Source organism: Dreissena polymorpha, chromosome 7, assembly GCF_020536995.1.
Source record: "Dreissena polymorpha isolate Duluth1 chromosome 7, UMN_Dpol_1.0, whole genome shotgun sequence".
In the NCBI taxonomy this organism is placed as follows: Eukaryota; Metazoa; Mollusca; class Bivalvia; order Myida; family Dreissenidae; genus Dreissena; species Dreissena polymorpha.
The window spans coordinates 34,301,163-34,317,870 of record NC_068361.1 but is presented as its reverse complement, the minus strand read 5'-3'; the positions used below and the strand labels follow the sequence as shown (position 1 = coordinate 34,317,870).

The 16,708-nt window shown below is 36.6% G+C and overlaps 1 protein-coding gene across 1 annotated transcript in view; it reads right to left on the bottom strand.

Moving 5' to 3' along the window:
- The window catches only part of LOC127839621 (nuclear receptor coactivator 2-like), a 128,472-nt gene that overhangs the window by 42,532 nt on the left and 69,232 nt on the right, over nucleotides 1–16,708 (bottom strand). Inside the window, exons 5-9 of the mRNA XM_052368008.1 lie at nucleotides 12,929–13,018; nucleotides 8,587–8,671; nucleotides 5,373–5,453; nucleotides 3,510–3,623; nucleotides 1,507–1,636 (exon numbers count right to left, since the gene is read on the bottom strand). Coding sequence (XP_052223968.1) covers nucleotides 1,507–1,636; nucleotides 3,510–3,623; nucleotides 5,373–5,453; nucleotides 8,587–8,671; nucleotides 12,929–13,018 — 500 coding nt within the window. The remainder of the gene's footprint in view (nucleotides 1–1,506; nucleotides 1,637–3,509; nucleotides 3,624–5,372; nucleotides 5,454–8,586; nucleotides 8,672–12,928; nucleotides 13,019–16,708) is intronic.

The following is a 16,708-nucleotide window of genomic DNA, read 5'->3' as shown; positions in this document are numbered from 1 at the left end:
TGAAAGTGCAAGCAGGGTGGTGCGGTGGTCGAGTGGGGGTGGTGCGGTGGTCAAGTGTTAACACTCTGGTCTACCATTCCAGAGGTCCCCGGTTCAAATCCCGGCCGGGGCACTGGAAATTTCAGAAATGCTTCAAGTGTTTCCCACCCAACTAGAGATGTACTGGTATGAAACCCAGGTAATTCTCGCGTGTATCGGTGCTATACACTGAGCACGTAAAAGAGCTAGGGTATCGCACCCGGATTCCTTGTATCCCAATACTGTCTCTTCTGCTTGCTGTCTCTTCAGCAAAACCAAAGGAACCCATTGGAAATAACTGCTTGCACTTTCATGGGTTATCCTTGACCGCAAGGTCAAAATAAATACATACATACATACATGCATACTGTAAAATAATTTATATTTGTTGGCATGACATTTTTTTATTTTTAATAATAATGATTTCCAGTATTTAAATCACAAAATGACTTCAGAAATCCAGAAACCCATGACATCAACGAAAGTGTTCCACGGTCGATGACAATAAAGTGGGCTCGTGCTCTGCCCATGCCCCCCCCCCCCCAAACAGGGCGTTGGACTAAAGACACCAATTTCTATAGGATCTCTTCTGTTTAAGGCCAATGCACATATTAAGTATCAAGCAAATTGATCGTAGACAAACTGATCCACCAACAGACAGACTGGCCGACATCCAGCAAAACAATATAACCCCTCTTTTTTGAAGGGGGGGGGGGGGGGGGCCATGATTAGTGTCCCTCAAATATTTAGATTTATCTTAATAATGATTTCTCTGCCTACCATGTTCAGGGATGCCTATTAGATACTTACCATACTGGGAATGATGACAACCGGGAACAATACTATTTTACTAATGTTTTATAAAGTTCAGATTTTTGAATCCAGGGGTATATTAATAGTGTTGCTTTAAGAAAAAACAAAAGTATGATTTCAGGATTTTCTGATTCCCTATTTTACCACTTAGAAACGTTTTTTTTTACGCATTTGTAGTCCCTTAGAAAGTTTAATTTTATTAATGGCCTTTTTTACAAGATCCAAGTTTCAAAGGTTTTAGTTAAAACCCTTTGATAGTGATGAGCAGCTCACAGCATAAAACCTAAACAGACTGTGATGAGTGTGAATAAAATTAATATTCTTTTGAAAGCTGGCCTAAATGCACTCAACTGATATCAAAGACAGTTATTTTACCAGCCAGCAGCCAGTACAATTGAAGAGTTCAGAGTTCCCAGCCCTCCCCCCCCCCTCCTCAACAAAAAAATACATGTGCGTTAAGTTTTGCTCAGAGGAGAGTACATTCTTTGCTCACCTGATTACAAAGCCAGTTATTTTACCAGCAAGTACAAGTTAAGAGATCAGAGTTCCCAGCACCCAACCCCAAACAAAAAATACCGGTACATGTGCATAAAGTGTTGCTAAAAAGACACTTTTTTTTTTTGCTTTACTTTTCTTTCTTTCTTTTCTTTTCTTTCCTTTACTTTCTTTGCTCACCTGATGTCACAGCCGGTGATTTTCCCATTGAGGTCTTGCTTCGTAGTAAACTGCTCCACACCGAGCATGGTATTGGTTTTCTCCGCAAGAGGAAGTCTGCGGGCTATGCAGACTAGACTAGAACCCCCGTCTGGAAATACACATCAACACAACTTACCGTGAAACACTGTGTATAACGTGTACTTTTTTTTTAACCCCAAAAGTTAATTTTAAAAACTTGATGCACATTATACACCACTACAGCCATGCCAAGAGGTTTTTTCCTACCGTACGGATTTTTTCCCCCCATTTTTTTGCTTCAAAAAGTAGATGCGCGTTATGTGCGTTATACAAAGCGTTTTATGGTAATGTCAAACTAAATTAGAAACAAGACTATTGTCAAGCAATATGGTCCCCTACTGGTAAAACCCTACCATTATCATATTTTTTATATATTTTTTATATTTTTTTTCATTATTTTTTTTAATTATGTTTTTATATTTGTTGCCATAGCAACCATAATTTTTGACGTAAGAACAAAATGAAATGATGTGCATAATTTCCATATTGCCACCTATTTATTTTTCAAATTTCATGAAAAAATATGAAGAACTTTCAAAGTTATTGCAGGATCCAGAAAAGTGTGAGAGACTGACTGACTGTCTGACTGACGGACACACAGAGCCCAAACCATAAGTCCCCTCCGGTTTCACCGGTAGGGGACAACAAACACAACATCATGTAAGTACTAGGGCCTTGTGTTACAAACATACTTAAGTCTATATAATGACACAACTTTGAATAATTAATACATTTTTAGACAAATTTGATCATCATGCTCAGTTATGTCTTCACAGATTTTTCTAATTTTGAGTCTGAGTCAACCTCCAGTTTCATGAGGTATATGTGACAGCGTCCTCACACTACTTCGGGGGAAGGGGTCCGCAGCCCTTAGGAGGGGAAATTTTCGCGGCGTTTCCCTTTTTGGGGGGATTTTTTTACTTACTCTCTCATTATTACATTTGTACATGTTTGCACTATATTCATTGCATTTTTCATAATTGAGTATGTTTGCAAAGATTAAATTGTAATAGAATTGAGATATAATAATCATGAGACACATCTTTCTATTAAAAAAAAAAAAAAAAAAATTGGGTGGGGGGGGATTTTTCCCCTTAAAAGGGGAAAAAAGTATACTTTTCAGGTGGGGAACTGCCACTGAATTTCGGCGGCAGATTTAATAGATTGAGGGCCCTGTGTGAACATTCATATAGCCAAGATTTGAGATTTCCCAGCATTCAAAGGGTTAAATTTCATCTTGTTAGTTGAGCTAAAAAATTGAGAATGTTGATGATACTTAGCCCAGACAGTATACAGGATATTGGCCATTTTAACCCTTTTATTCTCAATTTTGATGCATATATGTGGAAAACAACAACACTAATTTCCCACTTTTAGTATAAACACTGCGATTTTACTCAAACCAAAGAGACCAGGCCCCATTCCTAAAATAGTGAAAACAACACTGTCAATTTAAATAACCCCTCCATGGGTGGCATACACTGTCCATTGAAATAACCCCTCCATGGGTGGCACACACCAACACTGTCCATTTAAATAACCCCTCCATGGGTGGCATACACAGTCCATTGAAATAACCCCTCCATGGGTGGCACACACCAACACTGTCCATTTAAATAACCCCTCCATGGGTGGCATACACATGTGTGAAACAGTCTGCGAAATCCTGTCCCAAGTGAGATAAAGGAAATTTGACCAAAGTGAAAAACAGTCCGAGAAATCAGGCCCCAGTGAAAAGAATTCCAGGAAATTCTGCCACTAACTTACCAGTGTTCTCAGAATGGTCGTTATGGACATTTGGGTGAAGAACAGTAGAAACCTGTAAGTTCTCATAGGGTTAGGGTTAGACACTTACCAGTGTTCTCAGAATGGTCGTTATGGACATTTGGGTGAAGAACAGTAGACACCTGTAAGTTCTCGTAGGGTTAGGGTTAGACACTTACCAGTGTTCTCAGAATGGTCGTTATGGACATTTGGGTGAAGAACAGTAGACACCTGTAAGTTCTCGTACTGGTGGACGTAAGTTTGCTTGGTCTCAAGATCATCGTTCTCTGTGCCTGAAAGAGATAAGGAAGAATAGAGATGTATCATCATCAACAGGATCATCGTTCTCTGTGCCTGAAAGAGGTAAGGAAGGGGTGTCAATTGGCCAAAATCTAAAGTCCTGAAAATAAGCCTAGCATGTGGGGGGCCAGTGCCAAAAAAGGGTTAATTATTCATTTAATTATGTCAACTGTGTTAACAATATGTCAAATTAAATAATTTATGTTAAAAATGACATTTTGTGACAAAAATCTTTAAATACCACAACAAAAATCCTCTAATTTATATCAACATCAAAAGCAGTTTTTTAGGGCCAAAATCCTGAAATCAGGAATAATCCTGAACTTTGACACCACTGTAAGGAAGAATAGGGCAGTATCATCATCAATAGCATCATCATTCTCATCTTGATCGTCATCATAATCATCATAATTATCATAATTATCATTAACATAATCTTCATCATTAGCATCATCCTCACCATCACCATCATCATAAACACCATCGCCATCATGGTACCACCATCATCATTTTCATTATCACCATCACCATCATGGTACCACCATCACCATCATCATTATCTTTATCACCATCATGGTACCACCATCATCATCATCATTATCATCATACCAACATCGCCATCGCCATAATCATCATTATCGTTATCATTATCATCATCATCACCACCATCATCAACATCCTCATGACATTTAAGGACATCATTCTTTGTAGTTATCAAGGTCAATTATTTAATGAGCAGTATCACAAACTAATGAGCCTCAGTCTGTGAAAACGGGGCTTAATGCATCTGGGTCAAGTTTCGTTTCTTATTAGACTGTGACATTATTCATTTAACGGTGGTCTCTCCGTAAATAAAAATCTAGACAATCGGGATTATCGACCAGTCTGTAAACAGGGGTTTATAAACCAATACATATACAGGGGTTTATAAATGAGTACATACACAGGGGTTTATAAACGAGTACATACACAGGGGTTTATAAACCAGTCTGTAAACAGGGGTTCATAAACCAATACATACACAGGGGTTTATAAACGAGTACATACACAGGGGTTTATAAACGAGTACATACACAGAGGTTTATAAACCAGTCTGTAAACAGGGGTTCATAAACCAATACATACACAGAGGTTTATAAACAAGTACATACACAGAGGTTTATAAACCTGTATGTTAACAGGGGTTCATAAACCAGAACGTACACAGGGGTTTTAAACCAGTACCTACACAGGGGTTTATAAACCAGTATGTACACAGGCATTTATAAACCAGTACACACACAGGGGTTTATAAATCAGTACATACGCTGGGGTTTATAAACCAGTATGTACACAAAGGTTTATAAACTATTGCATACACAGGGTTTTATAAACCAGTATGTACACAAAGGTTTATAAACCAGTACACACACAGGGGTATATAAACCAGTATGTACACAGGGGTTTATGAACAAGTATGTACACAAAGGTTTATAAACCAGTACATACACAGGGGTTTGTAAATCAGTATGTACACAAAGGTTTATAAACCAGTACACACACAGGGGTTTATAAACCAGTACCTACACAGTGATTTATAAGCCAGTATGTAAACAGGGGTTTAATGAGCAGTAATTACCAATACTTACACAGGGGTTTTATAAGAAGTACGTCAACAGGGGTTTATAAACCAATACTTACACAGGGGTTTATAAACAAGTATGTAAACATGGGTTTAATGAGTAGTATATACCAATACATACACAGGGGTTTTATGAGCATGCGACAGTTGAAGTCCCTGCCACGTCCCCCAAGTTGATCTGGCGGCCAGTTTATTCCCCCATCTGCAAAGAAAATGAAAACTTTACACTATGCAGTGAGTTTTATATCATTTTGCTAATGGGGACCAAGGCTGGAGTTGGAATAATGACCTTGTTTTGACTAAAATTGCAAAACTATATTTGTTGTTATGCTTGTAAAATAAACTAATCCATACAAACATGTTACTTAAGTTTATTATATTTTTTTCAAATACTAACATGTTTCAGCCAAGCCTTCATCAGTAGTATGAATGTAAAAAAAAATATGCAGCTCCATGAGATACACATGCATGCCAAATATCAAGTTGCGATCTTCAATATTGCAAAAGTATTTATAAAATAAGCGATTTGGGCCACATATATTTGACCTCTGACCTTGAAGGATGACCTTGACCTTTCACCACTCAAAATGTGCAGCTCCATGAGATACACATGCATGCCAAATATCAAGTTGCTATCTTCAATATTGCAAAAGTATTCATAAAATAAGCGATTTGGGCCACATATATTTGACCTCTGACCTTGAAGGATGACCTTGACCTTTCACCACTCAAAATGTGCAGCTCCATGAGATACACATGCATGCCAAATATCATGTTGCGATCTTCAATATTGCAAAAGTATTTATAAAATAAGCGATTTGGGCCACATATATTTGACCTCTGACCTTGAAGGATGACCTTGACCTTTCATCACTCAAAATGTGCAGCTCCATGAGATACACATGCATGCCAAATATCAAGTTGCTATCTTCAATATTGCAAAAGTATTCATAAAATAAGCGATTTGGGCCACATATATTTGACCTCTGACCTTGAAGGATGACCTTGACCTTTCACCACTCAAAATGTGCAGCTCCATGAGATACACATGCATGCCAAATATCAAGTTGCGATCTTCAATATTGCAAAAGTATTTATAAAATAAGCGATTTGGGCCACATATATTTGACCTCTGACCTTGAAGGATGACCTTGACCTTTCATCACTCAAAATGTGCAGCTCCATGAGATACACATGCATGCCAAATATCAAGTTGCTATCTTCAATATTGCAAAAGTATTCATAAAATGAGTGATTTGGGCCACATATATTTGACCTCTGACCTTGTCGGATGACCTTGACCTTGACATTTCACCACTCAAAATGTGCAGCTTCATGAGATACACATGCATGCCAAATATGAAGTTACTATCTTCAATATAGCAAAAGTTATTGCAAAATGTTAAAGTTGGCGCAAACAGACCAACAGACAGGGCAAAAACAATATGTCCCCCACTACTATAGTGGGGGACATAAAAAAGGAAGTGACATCAACGTCATACTGTAATATTATGTTGTATGGCAGAAAAAAATACATATCACATACAATTAAACACATAATATTACAATATACAAAGAAGGATCACTCTTGATACACCAGCCTATAAGTAATATTATAATTTATAAAAAAGAACATCAAATGCATCGGTGAATTATGTATATGTTCTATATGTCATAAAGCAGTTAATTATTGGAGTTTTGAGGGGTTTTTTGTTGTTGTTTTGCTTACAAATACTTAATAAAATAGAGAATTTAAGTGCCTTCCGTATTGTACTTTGTAAGATTCAATTAATACAGCTGGATAGAGAGAAAAGTTGACATTTATTTTTAAACAGTTTTTTTAACCTCCCATTTGGAATTTCAGCCTGTGCTTTGGGAAAAATAAATACTTTTTGAGATTATGAAAGGGGCCTAAAAAAATAACACTGGGATGTAAACTGATTGAAGTGTTTTGGAAAGAACCAATGTTCAGTCTTGTCAATTTGTTAACTGATCAAAGTGTTTCGGAAAGAACCAATGTTCAGTCTTGTCAATTTGTTAACTGATCAAAGTGTTTCGGAAAGAACCAATGTTCAGTCTTGTCAATTTGTTAACTGATCAAAGTGTTTCGGAAAGAACCAATGTTCAGTCTTGTCAATTTGTTAACTGATCAAAGTGTTTCGGAAAGAACCAATGTTCAGTCTTGTCAATTTGTTAACTGATCAAAGTGTTTCTGAAAGAACCAATGTTCAGTCTTGTCAATTTGTTAACTGATCAAAGTGTTTCGGAAAGAACCAATGTTCAGTCTTGTCAATTTGTTAACTGATCAAATTGTTTCGAAAAGAACCAATGTTCAGTCTTGTCAATTTGTTAACTGATCAAAGTGTTTCGGAAAGAACCAATGTTCAGTCTTGTCAATTTGTTAACTGATCAAAGTGTTTTGGAAAGAACCAATGTTCAGTCTTGTCAATTTGTTAACTGATCAAAGTGTTTCGGAAAGAACCAATGTTTAGTCTTGTCAATTTGTTAACTGATCAAAGTGTTTCAGAAAGAACCAATGTTCAGTCTTGTCAATTTGTTAACTGATCAAAGTGTTTCGGAAAGAACCAATGTTCAGTCTTGTCAATTTGTTAACTGATCAAAGTGTTTCGGAAAGAACCAATGTTCAGTCTTGTCAATTTGTTAACTACAAATGAAGACTAATGTTTAAATAAATACAATGTTTTGCATCGTAACATAAGCACTGTATTCTGATTGGATAATCTGCTCACTAGACTTATTAATAGCTGCATTCTGATTGGATGATCTGCTCACATGACTTACTAATAGCTACATCCTGATTGGATAATCTGCTCACATGACATACTAATAGCTGCATCCTGATTGGATAATCTGCTCACATGACATACTAATAGCTGCATCCTGATTGGATAATCTGCTCACATGACATACTAATAGCTGCATTCTGATTGGATAATCTGCTCACATGACATACTAATAGCTGCATCATGATTGGATAATCTGCCCACATGACTTTGTAATAGCTGCATTCATATTGGAAAATCTGCTCACATGACTTATAAAGTGACTTACTGTGTGACTGAAGGAGGCTGTTACTAAACTGAGCATGGTCGCTGACGTGGATGATGTTGTACTTACTGTGTGACTGAAGGAGGCTGTTACTAAACTGAGCATGGTCGCTGATGTGGATGATGTTGTACTTACTGTGTGACTGAAGGAGGCTGTTACTAAACTGAGCATGGTCGCCGCATGAATGATGTTGTACTTACTGTGTGAATGAAGGAGGCTGTTACTAAACTGAGCATGGTCGCCAACGTGGATGATGTTGTACTTACTGTGTGACTGAAGGAGGCTGTTACTAAACTGAGCATGGTCGCCGACGTGGATGATGTTGTACACACTCTTCCCAATCAGCTCCTCCTAAAATACACAAAATACAATCCAGATAATCCAGATACCACACAATTACAGTAAAACGCTGTGTATAACGCGCATTTATGTATAAGGCTCATCTACTTTTTGAAGCAAAAAAATCAGGAAAAAAAAGTTTTTGAAGCAAAAAATCAGGAAAAAATTCTGTACCATAGGAAAAAATCTCTTGGCATGGCTGTAGTGGTGTATAATGCGCATTAAGTTTTTAAAATTACATTTTGGGGTAAAAAAAGTGCGCGTTATACACAGCAATTTACGGTATAAGATATGTCAGTAAGATGATTCATGAGAGCCATTCTGGGGAACATGGGCTATTCATGGCCACTAATACCAGTGATTTCTTTTCTTCTTTATAAAGTATGTGGAAAAAGTACTTTCCTAATTCATGAAAATCTATACAATTCCCAATAGAAGTCAGAAATATTCCCAACGAAAAATGTTGTCAATTGTATTGGAAAAGTGTATTATCTGCAAGTGAACTAATAAAATGAGCACTGCAACTGAACATTTCAAGCCAAAAGGCATGTAAATGAACATTTTCATTGGTTTGTGCAATTTATACAAAGTAATTAAAAAGACCCATAATTCACAATCTGATGATTTCACAGTCCAAATTTTCAAATTGTCAGTTTTTGTATGCTAATTTTTCCCAATTGATACAGTTCGTAACTTTTACCAATTGGGCAAAAAAACCACACTGTGTACATACTTTTTTATTTAAAGGAAGTCTCTTCCAAAAGCAAATTTATAATAAGCAAAAAATTGTTATAATTCATTAGCCTTGCATTTCAAAGGCTAATATAGGAACACAATTAATTGACATAAATTAAGCCAAGCCTTTTCAGAACACTGTTCTGGCTGGCTCCCAGCCTTTCCATAACACTGTTCTAGCTGGCTCCCAACCTTTCCATAACACTGTACTGGCTGGCTCCCAGCCTTTCCAGGACACTGTTATGGCTGGCTCCCAGCCTTTCCATGACACTGTTCTGGCTGAGTCCCAGCCATTCCATTACATTGTTCTGGCTGGCTCCCAGCCTTTCCATAACATTGTTCTAGCTGGCTCCCAGCCTTTCCATAACACTGTTCTGGCTGGCTCCCAGCCTTTTCAGAACACTGTTCTGGCTGGCTCCCAGCCTTTCCATAACATTGTTCTAGCTGGCTCCCTGCCTTTCCATAACACTGTTCTGGCTGACTCCCAGCCTTTCCATAACATTGTTCTAGCTGGCTCCCAACCTTTCCAGGACACTGTACTGGCTGGCTCCCAACCTTTCCATAACACTGTACTGGCTGGCTCCCAGCCTTTCCAGGACACTGTTATGGCTGGCTCCCAGCCTTTCCAGGACACTGTTCTGGCTGGCCCCCAGCCTTTCCATAACACTGTTCTGGCTGGCTCCCAGCCTTTCCATGACACTGTTCTGGCTGAGTCCCAGCCTTTCCATTACATTGTTCTTGCTGGCTCCCAGCCTTTCCATAACACTGTTCTGGCTGGCTCCCAGCCTTTCCATAACATTGTTCTAGCTGGCTCCCAACCTTTCCATAACACTGTTCTGGCTGGCTCCCAGCCTTTCCATAACACTGTTCTGGCTGGCTCCCAGCCTTTCCATAACATTGTTCTAGCTGGCTCCCAGCCTTTCCATAACACATTTCTGGCTGGCTCCCAGCCTTTCCATAACACTGTTCTGGCTGGCTCCCAGCCTTTCCATAACACTGTTCTGGCTGGCACTCAACAAAGGTATCAATCAACCAGAATAATGGAATAGAATGAAATGGTTTTGATTTTTTCTCCATTAATTTGGTATTACAACATGCTTGTGTGGCTAAAACATCAAGAGCACTTTAGTCTCATATAATTAAGTAATTTTAATGTTAGGAAATCAACCATTATTGAATTGATAATAATAAAATGTTCATTTGTACACTACTTCTACCGCATCCATAAGCTTTTTTGATTGATGTACCATTTATTGACGATATATGATCCATGAACAATATCTATGTTTGATCTTTTACATCGCACACAGACATACATTTGTACAGCGCACAAATTATCCCATTACTATTTTTACAACCTCCTTTTATAGCCACATTCTAATAAATGTTATTATGTTGTCTGTATTTAATGAACTGTCTTCTGAAAGCGCATACATTAACATGATTTATCTGATTTAAAAAAATGGAATTTACGTCTTTATTTCCCGATGTGTGTTGGGTGTTAAATTCAATGTTCATATTGTGCATCAATTAAGGCACAAACACAACCAAAACTAATTTCCCACGAATTATAATTTCTAGTAATTGATATTTCCTAATCCCAGGTTAAAACTAAAATTTATCAATGAAGTCTAATTACATTTCTATAAATATTTAGACCAATACAAAATGACAATTTTCAACAAATGACATCATATGATACATTAAGCAAGATAAATAAAATTAAAAAAAATCCTTATTAATGACAACATAAATTATATGGTAACATGTGGCAACATAATATACCACATTATTACACCTCAGAGATATTGGTCCTTCTATATCTATATGACCGGTTTCAGTCTATAAAATGCGATAGAGGAACCTAATAGTATATGGACCGGTCACTATTTTTGTATATGGACCGTTCGGGGTTACACACCACTCAATTTGCACTGTTTTACTGTAAAATGACGTCATTTTTTTAACGAAATGACGTCATTATTCCTGCGAAATTCTTCAGTTTATCTCTTTTAGATCTAAACCATAAACAATCGTACAACACTGTACAATGGTAAAGGGGAAACTGTTCGGTGTAATATAAGAAATAGTAAACTCCACTTCGGTCCCAATCGCATTATAGTGACCAGCCAGGCAGCCTAAAACTGTATACATATACGGTTTGTGGCTGCCTGGCTGGTCACTATAATCCCATAGGGACCTCAGTGGAGTTTACTATTTCTTAATTATAACTGTTTCAAATCACACCCTGTTATGAGTAGTTATTTAAATTTAACAAAACACCTTCTTGGATGTATCAAAATTCTAGAGGACTGGATGCACTGACATTAAAGTAACATTACTATTCAAAATCAACGAAACTTTCGTACAATTGTTCGTAAAATAAACTTAACAAATTAGAAATCAGTGTTCCTTTTGGCAATTGCCGAAATTTCAACGTCAGATGTGGTCTGATAAAATAGATGTTTGTAGATACAAAATGCTCGTTTTTATTATTGTTTTGCATATCTATTCATACGACACATGAACACTAAAATGGTGTTCATGTGTCGTATGAATAGATATATTAGCGGGAATTAATTGTGGCCACAAATAAATAAAAACGAGCATTTTGTATTTACAAAAATCTATGTTATCATACCACATCTAGCGTTGAAATTTTGGCTATTGCTATAAGGAACTTTGATTGTTAAGGTGTTAACTTTATTTTGCGAAATACTTAACAAAATTTTCTTTGATTTTGAGCGTTATAGTGACTTTAAATAGATTGCCAGGCTTTACATGTAACTTTTTATACATAATAACAAATGGTTAATATCTGAATATTTTTTAAGAATAATAACAAGGGACAAAATTGTCACTAAACCAGGTTTTCAATTTGAAAAAAAAAATTGATAAAGGGAGACAACTCAAACTGACCTGATTGTTTATAATTAACCCTCTTTGTTTCAAAATAAATATATTTTTAGTCATGGCGACCTTGACCTTGGAGATATTGACATAATTCTTTTGTGCGACACACTGTCCAATGATGGTGAACAAATGTGCCAAATGATTTTAAAATCTCACAATGAATGACATGGCCCGGACAAGCTAATTTATGGTCATTTTTTACCTTTGAACTCAAAATGTAACCATGACCTTGGAGATATCGACGTAATTCTTTCACGCGACACACCGTCTTATGATGGTGAACAAATGTTCCAAATGATTTTAAAATCTCACAATGAACGACAAAGTTATGGCCCAGGCAAGCTTGTTCCGCCATCCCGCCAACCTGCCTGCTGACAATCGCCAATCTTATAACCAGTTTTTTCCTTCGGAAAACCTGGTTAAAAATTGCCCAAGCATGAAGATTTCAGAAAACTATTTCGATGTAAACTCAAATCATGTCTGTTCACCAAAAGGTACACATACTATTTCTGAGCAATATTTTCCAGTTCATAAAAATTGCATGCAAAAACCCTATAAGTTCGAAACAGACATCAGGAATTAAATGTTATGTGCACGTGAACACTGTCCCCACGCACTTACCTGTGAGTACTTCAGAAAGTGGGTGATGTTTTCCGAGACAAATTCCACTTTTCCCTGAGAATTCACCACAAACAAACAGCTATCTAGCGCCTAAAAAAATAAAAATATAAATAAATATATTTATATATATTGTCCCAGTTTAATTTTCTTTTTACCAAACTGTCATCATATATAGTCTATGTGACTAGTAAAACCTTGCCAATGTTATTTCAATAATAAGGAACTTTCTTCTCTTTTTAACATGTTTATTTGAGACTAAAACATCATAATTGCCTACTTTCAGTTTTAAAAAAAATTGATCAACAAACAAAACTTGAAACAAGAGATGTGTTCGTCAGAAACACAATGCCCCATATTGCGCAACTTTAAAATAAAATTTCAATATATCATTTGGCAGGTTTAGAAATTATCTCCCTTTTAAAGCTTATTACTTTCCTTGGGATTGTATTTTTGAACTTTTGACCTTGAAGGATGACCTTGACCTTTCACCACACAAAATGTGCAGCTTCAGGAGATACACATGCATGCCAAATATCAAGTTGCTATCTTCAATATTGCAAAAGTTATGGCCAATGTTAAAGTTTTTCGGACGGACGGACAGACAGACAGACAGACTGACTGACTGACTGACGGACAGTTCAACTGCTATATGCTACCCTACCGGGGGCATAAAAATGTAACACTTCTTCTGACTGGTCAACAATCTAAATATTTATGTAATACTTTGATTTTTGACCAATCAGAAAGAGAGTTACAGTTCATGTGAAATCTGCAAAAGAAAGAGAACTTTGTCATGCATTTCTTGCAGAATGATTGCTGTAGGACCTTTCTTATTGATTTTATTTGGACAAGTGTTTGCCAACTTTGGTCAGATTTGGAGGGAGGGGGGGGGTCCTCTTTGCCACTCGGAAACAGCTGAATTTTAATGGCTATTTAAGCATAAAAATAATCAAAGCTTAAAACTGATTAGAAGCAGCAGCAGAAGCAGTAGTAGTAGTAGTAGTAGTAGTAGTAGTAGTAGTTGTTGTTGTTGTTGTTGTTCTTGTTAAACTTACAAACCTTTCTTTGCCTTTGCAGATGAGTCAAGCACACAGTTAGAATTCTTAATTTTACAAGCATTTGTAGGAAGTAAAAGAACACATATAAACAATACTGAGAAGCAGAATACTTGAGACATGTAGTCTGTGTTTGACAGGCCTGTATTGATCAAGTACTTGAAGACTACAAGAAGATTTGTGAAAGTCAAGCCAAGCAAGATTGAGAAAAGCTGAACAACATCATGATGTTTTAGCGCCCAAAATTCAGACCACATTACAGGTATAGATTTTAAATGTCGTCTGAAATATTTTTATTTGTTTAAACTAAATTTCTTAGTAAAGACTAAGAGAAAATTGCAAAACCTTTAAACCTGAGCTTAGTTGGAATAAAAAAAATGAATAAACTTTAAATTTTTGCTTAGTTAGAGTGTTTAAAAAGTGCATAATCCTTAAAATTATGCCGAGTTTGAGTTTTGAAAATTGCATAACCCTTTAAACTTTGCTGAGTTAGAGTTTAAAAAAATTGCATAACACTTAACATTTTGCTGATTAAACATTTTTGAAATTGCATAACTCTTTACATTTTACTGAGTTTGAGTTTTAAAAAATTGCATAACACTAACAATTTTGCTGAATTAGAGTTTTTGAAATTGCATAACCCTTAACATTTTGCTGAATAAGCGTTTTTGAAATTGCATAACTCTTTTAATTTTACTGAGTTTGAGTTTTTGAAAATTGCAAAACCCATAACATTTTGCTGAGTGTGAGTTTTAAAAAATTGCATAACACTTTTTGCAGAGTCTGAATTATGGGCTTTTATACAAATAAAACTGTTGTGATGAATTGTAAAATGATGGTTTTATAAAAATTACCAGTATGCTAAAAATTGCATGGCAACACATTTCACGCTAAAATAAACCATATGAATTTAATCATTTGTCAAATAAACGATTCTACCATCAGTCTTGAAGGCATTTACAAGGGACAAAATTGTCACAAAACCAGGTTTTCAGTTGTAACAAGATGTGTTTGTGAAACACAATGTCCCCCTATATGATGTTTGACCTTGAAGGATGACCTTGACCTTGTGAAGGATGACCTTTACCTTGACCTTTCACCACTCAAAATGTGCAGCTTCATGAGATACACATGCATGCCAAATATCAAGTTGCTATCTTAAATATTGCAAAAGTATTTATAAAATAAGCGATTTGGGCCACATATATTTGACCTCTGACCTTGAAGGATGACCTTAACCCTGACCTTTCACCACTCAAAATGTGCAGCTCCATGAGATACACATGCATGCCAAATATCAAGTTGCTATCCTAAATATTGCAAAAGTATTCATAAAATGAGCGATTTTGGCCACATATATTTGACCTCTGACCTTAAAGGATGACCTTGACCTTGAACTTTCACCACTCAAAATGTGCAGCTTCATGAGATACACATGCATGCCAAATATGAAGTTGCTATCTTCAATATAACAAAAGTTATTGCAAAATGTTAAAGTTGGCGCAAACAGACCAACAGACCAACAGACAGACCAACAGACAAACCAACAGACAGGGTAAAAACAATATGTCCCCCACTACTATAGTGGGGGACATAAAAAGTCTAATAAAGGGAGACAATTCAAAATGTGTATTGTCAACCCCCTTGTGTAAAATTGACCTTGATTTCAATTAGAAAACAAGGGCTGTTTCTAAAACAGGCATGCCCCCCATATGGGCTGTCAGTTGTAGTGGAATCCATTGTGTGAATATGTTTTTTGTCACTGTGACCTTGATCTTTGACCTAGTGACCTGAAAATCAATAGGGGTCATCTGCCAGTCATGATCAAAGTTCCTATGAAGTTTCATGATCCTAGGCGTAAGCATTCTTGAGTTATCATCCGGAAACCATTTTACTATTTCAAGTCACTGTGACCTTGACCTTTGACCTAGTGACCTGAAAATCAATAGGGGTCATCTGCCAGTCATGATTAATGTACCTATGAAGTTTCATGATCCTAGGCGTAAGCGTTCTTGAGTTATCATCCGGAAACCATCTGGTGGACGGACCGACCGACATGTGCAAAACAATATTAGTAACCCCCTCTTCTTTGAAGGGGGGCATAAAAAAGTCTGATAAAGAGAGACAACTCAAAATCAAAATGTGCATTGTTACTGATTATTCATAGTTACATAGTTGTTTCAAAATCAATCTATTTTTAGTTGTGGCGACCTTGACCTTGGAGATATTGATGTAATTCTTTCGTGCGACACACCGTCCTATAATGGTGAACAAATGTGCCAAATGATTTTAAAATGTCACAATGCATGACATAGTCATGGCCCAGACAAGCTCATTTATGGCCATTTTGACCTTCAAACTCAAATTGTGACCTTGACCTTGGAGATATCGACATGATTCTTTCGCACGACACAATGTCTAATGATGGTGAACAAATGTGCCAAATGATTTTAAAATCTCACAATGAATCACAAAGTAATGGCCCGGACAAGCTCATTTATGTCCATTTTTGACCTTCAAACTCAAATTGTGACCTTGACCTTGGAGATATCAATGTAATTCTTTGGCACGACACACCGTCTAATGATGGTGAACAAATGTGCCAAATGATTTTAAAATCTGACAATGCACGACAAAGTTATGGCCCGGACAAGCTTATTTATTGCCATTTTTGACCTTCAAACTCAAATTGTGACCTTGACCTTGGAGATATTGACGTAATTCT